Below are 15,991 nucleotides of genomic sequence, written 5' to 3' on the forward strand. Positions count from 1 at the left end.
AAACCCATGATGAAGCATGTCATCAACTATGTTGAGGAGTGAGGGTTTTATTTTCAAAATATTTAATTATTTCCACTTAACTAGTCTCCTGTGTCTTTGTTCAGTATTTAACAGTTTTTTTGCATTTAATGTGAGAGCTCTTGTTCTCATGATTGTGTGCATACTCATGGATTGGAATTGACGATTCCTCTGTAGCATTTCGGTCACTCCTTTGTTGTTATTTAAATTGTTTTTTGTGGGGGACAGGAGTGTCCTTTATCCCTACCTCTCTTGTTGTTCTTGAGATACTAATCTAATCTAATCCAATTGTGCAAGTGCATCAATTCCTTCTCTATGCAACCAAGTCACTGGCAAGGAGAGGCATACACTAAACACACCAAGGACTTCCTCAAGAAAGAAAGAAGGATCTTTGGATTAATGACGGTTAGCGGTAATCTGGATTTGGTGATTCTTTTTGTTCATTATTTTGTGAGACCCCCAAATGGCGATGAGAGGAATGTTATCAAAATTATGATGTGTACAATTCAGCAATATGTTAAGAGAAACACTATCAAGAACTATAAAATGCATAATAGATACTTATCCTCTCGAGAGGCACCAGCGTCTACACATTCACGATGTTGAATGTTTCATCTTTCACCATTTGCAGACTCTAAGGTCCAGCACATGTTGAATGCTCAAGTCTATTTTTTGCATCCAAAAAGGTGCGGTTAGCTCAAATATTGCAGACAAACTATTAGGTTTTGTTGGCTATTTACAAAGAAAACATCAAAATGCAAGATATGGAGACTAAGTTGATAAAGACAAGAGTCAAAAATGGGGGAGATAGAGAATGGAATGCTGTCCCAAAGCTTTAATCAATCTAGCATTAATTATTCTGATAGAAAGGCTGTTACCCTACTGAAATGCAGGGGGTGAAGAGGGACAGGAATAAAATATACTGATTTGAAATTAGTGAGACAAATATCCTCTTCCCGCATGGATTTTGGCTTGAGTGCTTTTTTTTTTTGCATCAACTTCTCTCTGAATGGGGTTGAGTGGCCGAATGATTTAAAAAAGATGGTGAGAACAATTACTGTCCGATACAAACTCATTAATGAAATTGATGAATTCCAATATTCAGATCAGATAACTTTAGTAAGGGTAATTTCCAATGAGAAACATTTCTATGTTATCCCAGCAGCGAGACGAAAAACTACTGACCAAGCTAGATTAGCCTATGGCAATGCTCTGTATGTTGGAAAGGCTGATTATCGGGTTACTTGCCTCCAGTTGATCCAAAACGCAGCATCAAGACAGATTTGTAATACTCACACTAGGAGCTCGGCCACAGCTTGTTTAAATTCTCTCCACTAGCTTCCAGTTCGTACAAGAGCTATCTTTAAGTTACTTTGCCATGCACACAAAGAGCTTTATTACACTGGTACAGAGACCTTGTGTGGCAGAGTCTCATTTCACAACCCATTGCATGCTCTTTAATCCGCTAAGCAAGCTTTGATACAACGCAGACAAATTAAGAGATCTAAAGTAGATGGCTGCTCCTTCAATAACTTCGCAGCTTCACACTAGCATGCCCTCACGCTCCATTTACATTTGACTTTTCATTTTCTATCTTTCCAGAGCATGTTGTTGACTTGGCTTTTTCCGTTCTAATGGCTTTTTGGGATCTATGGAGTCTATTTAGTTTGAGGTCTAGCGCCAGTATATCCATTACGGGATGATTGAGCACTCTAAAAATTCTATAAATAAATAAAACAGTAGTGCTCACTACCTGCCTACAGGAAGTGGAACCTCCAGCAGCTGCACCCAGTTTCCAACTAAGAGTTGAATTCTAAGCGACAAATATCACAATCCTTTGAAGAAACCAATAAAGTCAGATTATGAGATATTTATAAAAGTCGCCTACATTTGATTTGACACAAATTTTCTTGGCCTCAGAAGTGTCAAGTCATTAACTTCAGGTACAGAGATTTTCTAACTTTGTGCGGCATGCCTCTAGCCTGATCAGCATTTTGTTTATCCAGAACGTTATGCTGTTAAAGAATGGAAATCTACACAGAAATATATGAAGGAGCCGTACAGCAAATCTTCAATATTTTTATCATTTTCAAAAACAAAATCCCATAGCGAGAATTTCTTTTTGAAAATGGAAAAATAGCAAAGACAAGTTTTTACTGCCCATTAACACCAGGTTTTACCTGGCAGTGACAGACAGAGTCCGCAGATAGATGCCCAGTTTTCACTAATGCCCAAACCTCCAACAGCACTTACTCCAAGGGGCGGTCGGAGGTGTATGTCAGTGGCGGAGATGGAGTGATCTCTGGCAGTGACATACTGAAAGTCTGCCAGAATCTAAATGTAGAGGGAGGACTTTCAGTATGGCAGAAAGGATACTCTGTAGCCTTTACGATGGAGTACCCTTTCCCCCATATTCTAAATTAGGCCCTTAGTCTTGAGTAGCTGTTGTGTTCTCTGTTGAATTGTCTTCATATTGAGTCTAGTTCATAATCTGCAAAATCCCTGAATTACATGTTTTGGCCTAAAGTGAGGATTCTACACTTCAATGCCATAATGCCTGAATTGCCAATTAGGGGTTAGGAATCAGAAAACCCATTGCTTCAGAGAGTACTGGGATCTGATCTGGTGTTCTTTCTGAATGCAATTTGTGATTAATATATTTAGAAAGGTCATCATCTCACCTGCAGTGCCTTCAGGCACCAAGAAACCTCCTGCCACTCCTATCAGCGGGTATCTTCTCGGCACCATTCACCCCCTTCCTGCAGCAACCACTGCCACTACCTCTGGCGCGGTCACCTTTGCAGGCAGAGCTTCTTTTAACACCACTGCCGGAATACCGATGCAGCTCCAGCTCCTCATTGCAGACATTGCGCGCTCAAGAAAATTTAAACCATATAAACAAGTATTTTGTACTTCATGCTCCTCTTAATTTCGATATCTAGGGCACTGGGTACCTGAAAATATATCTGTAAGGGAGAATTTACTTTTAGAATGACGCCTAATCCTACTTTGTAGGCTTTCCCTTTCAAAAAGTGTATGGATTCCATAAGAGTAAGGGTAACCTATCCCCTAAAGGGCTAAGCAAACAAGTCCCTTTGAACTTTCCGACCAAAGTTGTTATATTCCATAAAGGTGCCATAATATAGGCCTCAGTAATTTAATTACCCTTCCCTACATTACACTTGTCACGGTTTACAGAGACTGTCCTTTTACCTAGATACGGCACTGCATTCAGAACGCAGGTTTTCCCTAGTTCGAAATCTCATACATTATGCATGAGGATTCTTGGAAGCTTAGCAGGACTACCATCTCCTGTATAATAGCTATGTGTTAAGTTCATGCCCGACGTCATCCTTAGGCCGACAAAGTAATACAGCAAGGTAGGACCCCTGGAGAGACCTATGCGTATATATACATCACAATTCGCTAAGATAGCTAGAGGAGACTGAGACTTCCTGTCCGACACACTGACCAGAGATACTGAGGTTTGCATGCAGACACTCCAGCTCGCAGTGGTCTAACATCCCTTGTGGTGTGACTAGCTCGAGACCAGGATGGGGTCCCACAGTCTCTCACTTCAGGTAATGGGGTTGGCTAAATCATAGAGGGATTCTTGGCTTAACACCTATACACAGGCTAGGTACTTTTAGGTACATGTAGTCAGGGAGACGTCATAGGAGTACGCATCTTTTTATCATCTGTTTTACATACTCTAATGTATTCATGATTATAGTAAGATGGTAGAACAATACCATCCATTTACCTTTATAGTACTGTTAATCGTGTATATCTTATACTCTCTAATGGTTGTTGCAGCTCATCTAGTATACCCCAGATTAACAACTGTTCAATAAATGCTTACTGAAAATGCCCAGCCTGTTTATTCTGTGTGTCTCTCTGAGACAGACTAAGTACGCACGAGTGACTGAGTGAAAAGTAGTATAATGTTTCAACGGGCCTGAGGGATCATGGTTGTCATGTTCAATGGTTGCCAAGACCTATTCTCTCCTTCAAATACAGAGATTCTAGTGCCACAGTGAGCTAGTTGGTATGAGAAGCCAATATACCCGGTGGGGGTGTCCGGAATCTGTCCAACACCAATCCTACAGTGTATGTTGTCTAAACGTGCAGATCCTGTATATTTTTTATAGGAGCTACACGACAAAGTGAGCATCTCTGTGTGAGGGGTGAACCTTTGATATGCAGTATCCATTATACTTTTATTTCTACATATGTAACTGACAGATAAATGCCTAGCGAATGTAATTGAGACTACTTTGAGTCTGGTTAGTTGTGCTATGACAGTTCATGGATGCTCTGTCTAATGCAGACAGCAGTAGGATGGAACCCTTCAGGAAACGGGTATCCGTTGATGCAGTTTATGCAGTCTCATTAGCAATGCAAGGGTGAGCTGTACAATTTTTTCTTAGCAGTACCCCTGCGCTTCGGGTAGCTCCGTGTCCATCGTCATGGTTGCTGGGATGATGTTGCCGTGCCTATACAGATGCCGCCCCTACCTGCTATCCGTTCTGACACTACTTTCCATGTCAAAAGCGCAGAGCCACGAAAGACACTAACCACTGGTGCGCCACAACTAGGGCCCTACAACGGAGTCCCTATCCCTACAAGTCAGTTCGCAGAGCGGGGAGGATGGGTGGGGCGGCAAGGATTTATAAATAACATATGTATCTTACAAATACATTGTTACCGAAGTTAAGTAGCTTGTTCATCTAAAAGAGACTATTAGTTATAGATTCCTTACATTGGAATAGATACTCCAGCAATACCATCCCCGGTGGAGAGTCTGCAAACTAAATTCACACCAGAAAGTCCTGGAGGACCGAATATGCAAAATAGCAGTCCCTCCGGACTTAGATGTCCAGACAGTAAAGACTGGTGAACGTATGCAAAGATACCCACGTGGCCTCCTGGCAGATGTTAAGAAGTGGGAATTCAGGTGCCAATGCAGTGGTTGCTGCCGTAGCCCTAGTGGAATGAGCACTCAGCCCCACTGGAGGTTCCTTTTTCGTGAAAGCATAACTGACTAATACAAAAGACAACCCATCAAGAAATGGTACACTTTTGAACAGCCCGACCTTTCTTGGCACCTACATAGCCAACATAGAGTTAATCATTCACCTGGAAATCTTTTGTTTGGTCAAGGTAGAAGGGCTGAACACGTTTAGGGTCCAGGCGACGGAGTCTCTTCTCCTCCTCAGAAGGGTGCGGGGTGGGGAAGGAACGAGGGCCTCATTCTAAGCTTAAGCACCACGTTGTCCGGATGCACAGCGAAGAAAGGGGGCTTGAAGCTCAGTCATCCTGCGACAGAGGTGATAGTGACAAGGAACAGTTATTAGAATGAGAAGCCTGAGAGGACAGTTGAGACGAGGCTCAAAGGGAGCACATATAAGATATGTTAGAACAAGGTTCAAGTCCCACTGGGGCGGATGTATGTCGTTACTACGCATGCATTTACAACGCATGCCTTTACCATGCAACTTTTACAACGCAAGTCGTTACAACGACTTGCGTTGGGGGGCGCTGGATAGTGAATAGTTTAATTTACTATTCCAACTCCAGTCCCCGTGGTTAGTAGGGAAGGAGTTGGATAGTAAATTAAACTATTCCATATCCTGGAGCGCCCCCCAGCGCAAGTTGTTGTAACGACTTGCGTTGTAAAAGTTGCGTCATAAAGGCACAGCGTTGTAAAAGTTGCGTAGTAAACGCTGTTCCCCCACTGGGGCATTATGAAAGGAGAGGAGTAATGTCCTTAAGGAATCTATTTACAATAGGAGACTTGAATAAGGAAGGCTGATCTGGCAGCCAAAGAAAAACAGAGATAGTAGCAAGATAGCCTTTAAGAGTACCCAGAGCAGTGCCCTGCTGGGTCAAAGAAAGTGTATACAAGAGATCATCCGAAAGAGGGGCAGAAAGGGGATCCACAGCCTTTGCTGAAAACCATGTCACAAACTTGTTCTATCTACAGGAGTATACTGTTTCAGCAGAGGGAAGCCCGGCTGCCAAGATGACATTAAAGACTTCGGGTGGAAGGTCAAAAGTTGTCAACTGTAGCCGCCCAATCTCCACGCAAGGAGGTGGAGGCTGGATAATCAGGTGAAGAACTGTCCCCTGCTGCTGCGACAGAAAATCCTCCTGAAGGAGCAGTCTGATCAAGGGATCGATGGCCATGCTCAGGAGCTCAGGGTACCAGACTCTTAGTGTCCAGTCTGCAGCCACAAGAATGACTTGGGCCCAGTCGTGTTTGATCTTCTTCAGCACTCGGGGCAGAAGTGGTGCAGGTGGAAAGGCATGCAGGAGGCCGCAACTTCACTCGCGACGAAAAGCATCGCCGAGCGAGTATCGCCTTGGAAACTCCAATGTGCATAACAGCTGACACTGCGCGTTTTATTTATTTATTCATTTTTTCAGTTTGTAGAGCGCGACAGCTACCCAAAAAGGGTTTCCCGGCGCTAACGGAGACAAGAGCCACATAACACGACAGAGCCACAGTTTATAGATTAAATAGCCAGGTTTTAATGGCTTTCCGGAAACGGCCATGACAGCTTATAGAGCGGATGTCCAAGGGGAGGGAATTCCAGAGCCTGGGACCCATGGAGGCAAAGGACCTTCGCCTATCCTTGAGAGTCTGACCTTAGGCACGCAAAAAAGAACTTGGGAGGATGAACAAAATGTGCGTGCAGGGGAATATATGTTTACCAGTGATTGCAGATATCTGGGAGCCATACCAGTTTTGATTTCATACATATAATACAGGGCCTTAAACTTCACACGGCTCTCCACTCTGAGCCAGTGAAGCTCCCTAAGGCGCCCTGAAATATGTTTGTTTCTCTTACAGCCGCAGAGTAAACGCGCCGCGGCGTTCTGGACCATTTGAAGGCGCCTAGTGACTGCCTTGGCAGCCCCCAGGTAGAGTACGTTACCGTAATCCAACCGGGAGGTCACCAAGGCATTAACCACAGACCTCTGGGTGTCCACAGGCAGCATCCACAAAATCTTCCTCAGCCAACTCAGGATTGTAAAGCAGGTGGCTGCCACTTTCTTCACTTGGGCCTGCATTGTTAGCCCATTATCTATAGTCACCCCCACGTGACGAACGTGCTCAGATGCAGATGGAATAGGGCCCATTTCGGTCGGCCAATGTTTTGAACACCACAGGTCTTGCTTTTTCCCAAGGATCAGGATCCCCCCATTCAGCTTGAGCAGATTGTGATTCATCCAGATAGCTATTTCTCTGAGGCCCGACTGAAGGAGGGAGGTGGGGGATCGATCCGATTGAGATAGGGAGAAAACGATCTGCGAGTCATCCGCATAGGTGAATAGTGTGAGTCCTGCACGCTCGGCGATATAAGCCAAGGGAATAACATACAGATTGAAGAGAAGGGGCTGAGGATTGAGCCCTGGGGCACTCCGTAAGGAGAGGAGTGAACCTCAGATGTCGAGGACTGAGAGAAGATTTGGCAGGTCCTATCGGTCAGGAAAGATTCCAGCCATTTTAGCGCGTTGCCGCCAATGCCTAGGGCGGCCAGTGCTTTGAGCAGAATGTCATGGGAGATGGTGTCGAAAGCCGCACTGAGATCAAGAAGAATCAGTGCGGCTGTGTCCCCTCTGTCGAGCATAAGGCGGAGATTCTCAGTGACACCCAGGAGCGTCGTTGCAGTTGAAAAACCCAGACAAAACCCTGACTGAGAATAATGCAATAGATTGTTTGAAGCGACGAACTGGGCTAAGTGCTGGTGAATATGTCTTTCCATCACCTTAGAGAAATCCGGCAGTAATGAAATTGGCCTAAAGTTAGAGAGGACTTTAGGATCTGCCATAGGTTTCTTCACCAAAGGAGACACCATGGCATGTTTCCAGCACGCAGGAACACTGGCGTGTTGCAGTGATAGGTTGAGAGTGGAGCAGATCATGGAGAGTTGAGGCTCGTCCAGAAGTCTGAGAATAGAAATGGGAAGAGGATCGATAGGTGAGCCGGATTTGATTTTGGACAAATGTTCTGATAAGGTAGTTAGATGAAGGTCAGGCCATCTGTAAAGGGGAGCATGTGTGACAGTAGGCAGGTTGCTGATATAGCCGGAGCTAACAGGCGCGGAAGGGGACATATCGCCACCGTTAAGCTCGGATATGTCTTTGTAAATCTTCTAGATCTTTATGGTAAAGAACTGAGCAAGTTCTTCACACTGGGTACTATCAAGGGGCGGCGGTCTGGCCACTGTACCGGATCCTGCTAAATCCTTGACTAGCTCGAAGAGCACTTTAGATTTGTTTACTGCGTCGTTTATGGTTTTAGCGACGTAGGTGGCTCTGGCCAGGCCGCACGCTCTATGATAGTGCTTTAGTTCTTTTTTGTAGGCCTGATCTGCCGCAGGAGAGTAATCCTTTCTCCATATTCTTTCCAATTTTTTACAGTAAGATTTCTCTGTTTTTAATTGTTGATTAAACCACGGAGCCGGTGGTTTGTGAGTGACTGGTTTCTTGTGGGAAGGAGGTAGGCAGCTATTGATGGCTTCGGAAAGCCAAGAATTGGTTCGCGCAGCTGCTTCTTCTACATCATCCCACTTATTCGGATCAATTGGAGGATGGGAATTTAAGTACTGTTTGAAAGAAACCATGTCTAGCTTTTTCCAGTCCCTCCTGAGGGTGGTCGAGGAGAGTTTAGGCTGGGCCAAATTGTCCACGAGGGAGAGGTTAAAACAGACCAGCCAGTGATCTGACCACTGAATGGATAATGCTGGGCGGCATTGTATGTGAGCAAGATTGGAGAAAATTGGGTCCAACAAGTGGCCCCCTTTGTGTGTGGAACCATGATTGTGTAGTACCATGTTCATTGCTGCAAGATCGGAAATTAGATTCGTACTCACGCTGTTCATAGGGTCATCCAAGTGGATGTTAAGATCCCCTAAGATCAGGAAATTGCTGGAATGTAGCAATAAGGCGGCCACATACTCAGAGCTGTGGGGCCCACGTATTTGCAGGGCCTGGGGGACGATAGACTAACAGCCCCGTGAGAGTGTACTTAGGATGGAGTGCCAGTTTAAAATTAACTGCCTCGCAGTCTTTAAGGTTTGTTGGTTCTAGCAAGCATTGAACGTTACTCTTTACTATGATCGCTATGCCACCTCCGATTTTGTCGGGTCTATCATGCCTTAGAATAGTGTAGTTAGCTGGCAATGCTTCGGCAATGTCTGGCCCAGAGCTGCCGTGCAGCCATGTTTCGGTGAGAAACAGTGCATCAGGTCGCTCATCCATGAGAAGATCAAGGATCTCGCGTTTATGCTTGGCTAGAGATCTACAGTTTAGACTAATAAACGTGAAGATAGTATTACTGGAAGGCCTGATGCAGGGTGCACAACGCCGGCATGGCTGTGCGGCTTCCAGTCCAAAAGTGCAGTTCCTGCAAGCCCTGCGGCCGAATGAGGATCGTCATTTGTACCTAATGAGGGCGGGAGCTCTTAACAACTAGTCCGCAGCCAAAGTTCCTCCTAACATGGCTGCTTGCCCCGCTTCCCCCCGTGTGTCCCGTGGCAGCACCTAGTCGGCTGCAGGGGACATGGGTTCGAGTGCGGTGGGTGGCGGAATGAGGACTGTGCAAATGAGCAAAATAAAATCAGTGCGAGTAAACACAGAATAACAATTTTAAAAAACAGGCATTCAGTGCAATATTTATCCCGGCTTCCGCCTCAGGACAATAGAGTGTGCTCTGGTGTCAACCGGCGCAAGGGGAGAAAGCGCGGGTTTTAAAGCAGCGCGGGCGGGAGCTCTTAACAACTAGTCCGCACCCAAAGTTCCTCCTAACATGGCCGCTTGCCCCGCTTCCCCCCTGTGTGTCCCGCGGCAGCGCCTAGTCGGCTGCAGGGGACCAGGGTTCGAGTGCGGTGGGTGGCGGAATGAGGACTGTGCAAATGAGCAAAATAAAATCAGTGCGAGTAAACACAGAATAACAATTTTAAAAAACAGGCTGTCAGTGCAATATTTATCCCGGCTTCCGCCTCAGGACAATAGAGTGTGCTCTGCACGTTTTCTTCGGTGGTGAACAGATCTAACTAAGGTTCTCCCCACCTCTGAAAGAGACCTTGAATTACCTCTGTGTGAAGATGCCATTCGTGATCTACCAGGCACCGACGGCTGAGTTAGCCCACCCTGCGTTCAGAGAACAAGCCAGGTCTTGAACCACCAGGGTCATGCGCTGATGTTCCAGCCATGTCCAGAGGCGAAGAGCCTTTTGACATAAGGTCCACAACCTCACCTGCCCTATTTGTTGCAGTACCACATTGCGGTGGTGTTGTCGGTGAACACGTGCACCACTTTCCCATTGAGAGAGGGAAGGAATGCTTCAGTGCCAGGTGGATCACCCGAAGCTCCAGCAGATTGATATGGAACCCAGACTTCGCCAGATGCCTATGATCTCCCCCTCTCCCAGAGTGTCGCCCCATCCCAGAAGTGACCCGTCTGTCACTACTGTGAAATCTGGTTGGGGAAGAGAGAGGGACCTGCCTCTGACCCAAGCTGCCACCATTGCAATTGATGTGCAGTCCCTTCGAGATCTGGACATAGTTGGAAAGATTCCCCTGGTGCTGCTCCCACTGGAACTTCAGGTCCCACTGCAGAGCCTGCATATGGCATCTGGCATTATCTACCAGCAGGATGCAGGGGACCATGCAGCCCAGCAGCCTCAGGGTCATTCTCACCGAAATCTTGGATAGAGGCTGAAACATCGGTATCATAGCCCGAATAACCCCAACTCGCTGCTCGGGAGGATAGAACTGAAACTGCAGTGTGTCCAGAACAGCTGCGATGAAAGGGAACGTCTGAAAGGGAGTCCGGTGTGACTGTCATTTTGATAGTGAACCCCAGCGAGTGCAGGAGGTCCGCTGTAAACTGGATGTGAGAGACGATAGCATGGGGCGAGTCCGCCTTCAACAACCAGTCGTCGAGATAGGGGAACACTGTAACCCCTGACCTGCGCAGGTGAGCTGCGACCACCGCCATCACCTTTGTGAACACCTGATGGGCACTGGTAAGGGCAAAGGGGTGCACGGTGAACTGAAAATGCTTGTGATCCTACCGTGAACCATAGGTAGAGTTTGTGGGCTGGCAGGATGGGAATATGGAAACAATCATCCTGCTTTCCCCTCTTCATTGTCCTTTCTTAGTGTCTTGTTCTCTGCTGCTCAGCCTGTCTCTGTGATGTCATCTAGAGTTCTATCTGTGTATGTTTAAGTGTACTTGTCAGTTATCTAGGAGGCTGAGCAGCAGGACGGCTGCTCCCGTTGGGGCCTATACTGGATTCCATTATATTGATCATCAGATGTGTCTATTTATCTTATGACTGCATATCAACAAAAAATATTCATCTGGAACACAGCAACCAAATAATCATCTTTATTTTATTAAATGTTACAACATCCAGTGCCACCATCCAGTCTCCAGGGTCGAGAGCAGACAGGACCGGAGGCAAAGTGAGGAAATGTAACTTCTCCTTCCGGTGGAAGCAATTGAGGGCCTGGAGGTCTAGAATAGGAGGCAGGCCTTTGTCCTTTTTGGGCACCAGGAAGTATCGGGAGTAGCAACCACGACCTACATCTGGTGCAGCTACTCTCTCAATAGCTTCCTTCGACGAAAGAGCTGAGGGTATGGTGGCTGTGGCGGGGGAGTGGGAAGGGTGGACTGCCCGCCTGCTGGGTCCGGGATCCGCGAGGTCGCTGGGTCCCATGTCCGTGAACACACAGAGGCTGGGCAGCTTGCATGACCCAGTGGCTGGACTGGGCCGGAAGTGTTTGGGCACCCCTTCCGTTGCCACGAAAAGGGAGCAAACCAGACTGGAGTAGTCAGGAAGACGCAGCGAGGCCCAAAGATCTGGCCGTAGTCCAAAAATCTTTAAAGCACTCAAATACAGAGTCTTTGTCACTAAAAAGATGACGGCCATCAAAACACATGTCCAGCAAAGTTGACTGGACAACCCCAAAAAGCCAGATGTCCTCAACCAGGCGTAGCGCCTAAGGGCTACTGACGTGGCAATCGTTCTGCCCATAGAGTCGGTGGTATCTAGTCCACATCGTATTGTGGATTTGGTTGCATCTCTCCCATCCGCTACTGCCTGGGAGAGAATGGCCCGGGCCTCCTCCGTGCACCGAGGTAGCACCTGCGCAACCGTATCCCATATGGTGTGGGAATATCGGCCCAAGGGGCATGCAGTATTCACAGACCGCAGCTCCAAGCTGGAGGAAGAGAACATACGCTTCCCAAGGTGATCCAGCTTCCTGGTTTCCCTATCTGGAGGAGCAGAAGGGAATGCGCCCTTTGAAGAGGAGGCTTGGACCACCAAGCTCTCGGGGGAAGGGTGTTGGGTGAGAAAAACGGGGTTGTCCGGGGCCCAGCGATTGCAGCGGGCAATCGTCCTTTCCACACAAGCCCCTGTGCTGGGCTTGGACCAGGTGCCCAGGAGGACGTCAGTGATTGCTTCGTTGAAAGGCAGAAGGGGTTCAGAGGAGAATGCCGCAGGCTGAAGCACCTCTGTTAGGAGTTTAGTCCTGACTGCCACTGGAGGGAGCTCAAGGCCCAGGACCTTGGCCGGCCTTCGCACCACCACAGCGTAGGACGCTCCCTCCTTCGTAGCCAGAGTAGGGGGAGAAAGCATGCCATGGTTAGAAGTGTCCAGACCACTGGCATCACCCAGGTCTTCTCTCCAGTCTGGCTGTTCCAGCTGGTTTGCTAAAGGGTCCAGCGACCCCTCCCAGTCCTCATCCCCACCTTCTGAGCAGTAGGGAACACCAGGGATGAACAGAGGAACAAACGTGCCTTCCGACGTCAGTACAGACACCGACGTAAATCGGTCCAGCTCAATCTCCGGGATGAGGATGAGTACAGCGCCGGCTGGGGGTTCGACCGGCGCAGGGGGCGTCGGCACCTGGGAAGATCGAACAAGATCGGCCGGCGTCGATCCGGATACAGGGCTGGATCCACAGGGGCCCTCTGGTGCCAGGGCCAGAGCCGCCATGGCTCCGTGTGGCCCGAAAGCGTGCCGGCGGAGTCGGGGTGCCCAAAGACGAGGTGAAGGGCCTCGTAGAACTTACAAAGTTGGGCAGGGGGCACTCCGGCTCCCGGAAATTAGGGAGGCACGGATACTTCCCTGAAGCAGGCATCAGAGATGGAGCCTTAGAGCGACGACGCTCTGAGTCCTGCGTCGCGTCAGCCGACCAATGGGGAGAAGGTGAAGTGCTTTGGTGCTTCTTCGCCTTCTTCTTCTTGGACTTAACCAAAGACCTCAAAGACTTGGGAGTGAAACGAGGTGTGGGGGCTCTGCCAGCAGTCTCGAGACCTTTCCCTCAAACAAGACCTGGAACAACACGGAGCAGACCGCCAGGGCGCCAATAACTTTGGAGACCGCTACCCCAAAGACTTTGGAGTGTCACCACGACCAGAAGTCGTGCTCCGACTGCTGGACCATGAATCCAGACACCAGAGGCACACGAAGAGCGGATCCATCACAGACATCAGCTTGTGACAGGAGTCGCAAGGCTTGATCCCGGTCCAGTGTTGAGGCATCCCTCGCGACGATAAGTAGTCGATGGACTTGGAAAGACATCAAAAAAAGTTCATTCAAAAAGTGTCTGTGGTAGCTCGCGCCGGATCTGCGGTAGGTGGCAAGGAAAAAGAAAGAACTGACGTCAGCGTTCAAGGGCTGCATCTATGTAGGCACCGTGAGATCATCCGGCGACCATGGCGCAGACAACTGAGTCAACCAACACCACTTATCGACGTGCAGGTGTACTGCTAAGAAAACATTCTCCGGATCCAGTCTGACGTCTGGGGGTAATTCTAAGGTAAGGAATCTATAACGAATAGTCTCTTTCAGGTGTGCCTTTGTTAGTTTATCTGCCCATAATGCATTACAGTCAGTGGTAAATTAAGTCTTGTCACTTTTCGATCGCAATTATTAGCCATCATTGCCACTTTTGGCTTCTTGGGACTACTTCTAATTAAAACTTAAAAAATTAATCTCTCTGGTTCCCCTTATTGTATTTCTTGTTATTTTGGTGTCAGTTTGTATGTTAAATTTTACTTTGTTTCCAATTAGTTTATTGTTTTGCATTTTGGCTAAATTTTTAGTAAATACTTTAGACATTGTCTCTAGCTAAGCATGTTTGCTCTGTGTCTTAGCTGCCAGGGGGTTGATCTCCGGTTTATTTAGTGGTTATTACTTGAGGTTGATACTTAACCCCCCTCAACTAATAACTCAATTTCTTACAGATATATTTGCAAAAATTAACATTTTGTCTTCAAAGTGTTTTGGGTTCCGCGCAATTGTAAATATTCTACTGCATGTGAATTTCACAGATAAGGTCAAGGGGGAAATTCCATTTTCTCCACAAGATATTACCTCTTTATCGGTTTCCTTTTCATCTGCTTTAAAAATTTTACCTGTGGTTTAATGTAAACACTGACTCAAAGTATACAATAAATGGTAACGGTTTAGACTCAAAGTAGACTTATTTAATATAAGTGAAATGCAAAAGGAAGCTAGGTATTTATATTCCTTTTTAATTAACAATTACTCGGTTTAATTTTTTTTTTTCAAGTCTCCATAAAGGTAGAACACATCAATGCTTATAAATCTTAATTATATCTAGAGGACAACTCTTTCCGTTCTTAAAATGTGTTTGACCCAAGTCTAACTATCTTTAATTATTACAGGAGGAAACCACAAATAAATCAGTTCTATCTGCCAAAATAAGATGATTGTACACACCACAGTAAACATTTGACAAAATATCGAAAAAAAACATGTTTTAATGTCTTTTCCATGGAAACAGTTACTGTCTAGCTTAATGGACTTCCTATATGCCCAAAGCCAACTGTTTCCCTCCTCTCAATCATCCAATTTACTTCACACTATAATAGCCAACTAGATAAGTATTTTAATTTGCGACAAATGGCTTACTTACTCTATGCTGCTTGTTGAAGATTCTGTGGGGGAGCCATTTGAAACCAAAGGTGGGTGGACAGATTGTTGTAGGCTATTTGGCATGGGACTGTACTCACTGAAAAAAGAAAAGGCAGCCACTGGTTATTAAAAACCGTTATAGGAACCGGTTGTGTAGAAAATTAGAGAGGTTTCTTGAAGCTGGAAATTTCATGGAATGGTTACATTTACTTTTTTAATGCAAATATACGGTGGACATATGTTCCCTTTTCCTTTTTAGGGCACATTCTTGCAATGACAAAAAAGCATTGCCTAAGCCTGCCAAGAACAGACTATTGGCTTTGCCAATGTTGATTTTCTACTTGTCTCACTTGGCAGGCAATAGCAGCTGGCATTGCTTGCAGGTAGGGGAGGTGGAGGGGGGCAAGAAGTGTCGGGGCAGGGGAGGAGGAGGAGGAGGCAAGGGCAGGTTCGCGTAGGAGGGGGTGGCGTGCGAATAATAATAAAAAAAAAAATCAATATACCTTTCTGCCGGGTCCCACGTCTTCTCTGCCTGCTCTCCTGCCTCCGACAGGAACAGAAAGCAGGCAGCCAGGCTTCCTCCCCTAAGCCAATCACAACGCTGCAATGGCAGAGTTGTGATTGGTCGGGACAGCACCCAGCCAGGGGCTAGTGGGGTGGACATGTTCTCCGTGCAGGCTGCAATGCAGACTGCATGGAAACGGGCAGTGTGTGCAAACCACTCCTACCCTGCCCTTCTCAAAGAGCAGAACAGGCCAGTCCACCCACCCGCCCGCATTGCGCCAAGCAAACATAAAATGGTAATATCAAAAAGTTATTACCATTTTATGTTTTGGCTTTCTTGCACTACGAGAAAGCAGTGGGGCAACACTCCTCCTCCCTAGTGGAGGAGTGTTGCCCCACTGCTTTCTCGCAATATTCCCTAGGCATCAGACTAGATCCAGAAACTTTTTAGCAGTACCTCTGCATGTTGGAAGGTGGCACACTGCAGCCCCGCACAGTTGCTGT

At 46.9% G+C, this 15,991-nt stretch overlaps 1 protein-coding gene across 11 annotated transcripts in view; it reads right to left on the bottom strand.

Moving 5' to 3' along the window:
- The window catches only part of PPP6R1 (protein phosphatase 6 regulatory subunit 1), a 1,126,148-nt gene that overhangs the window by 59,886 nt on the left and 1,050,271 nt on the right, over positions 1-15,991 (bottom strand). For 7 of the 11 annotated variants that reach the window (XM_078655037.1, XM_078655034.1, XM_078655036.1 and 4 more), the window contains one exon: positions 14,985-15,080. The exons of the other annotated variants lie outside the window; for them this stretch is intronic. In XM_078655037.1, coding sequence (XP_078511163.1) covers positions 14,985-15,080 — 96 coding nt within the window. The remainder of the gene's footprint in view (positions 1-14,984; positions 15,081-15,991) is intronic. 11 annotated transcript variants of the gene reach the window in all.

The sequence above is a fragment of the Lissotriton helveticus genome, chromosome 7 (genome assembly GCF_964261635.1).
Source record: "Lissotriton helveticus chromosome 7, aLisHel1.1, whole genome shotgun sequence".
Classification (NCBI taxonomy): Eukaryota; Metazoa; Chordata; class Amphibia; order Caudata; family Salamandridae; genus Lissotriton; species Lissotriton helveticus.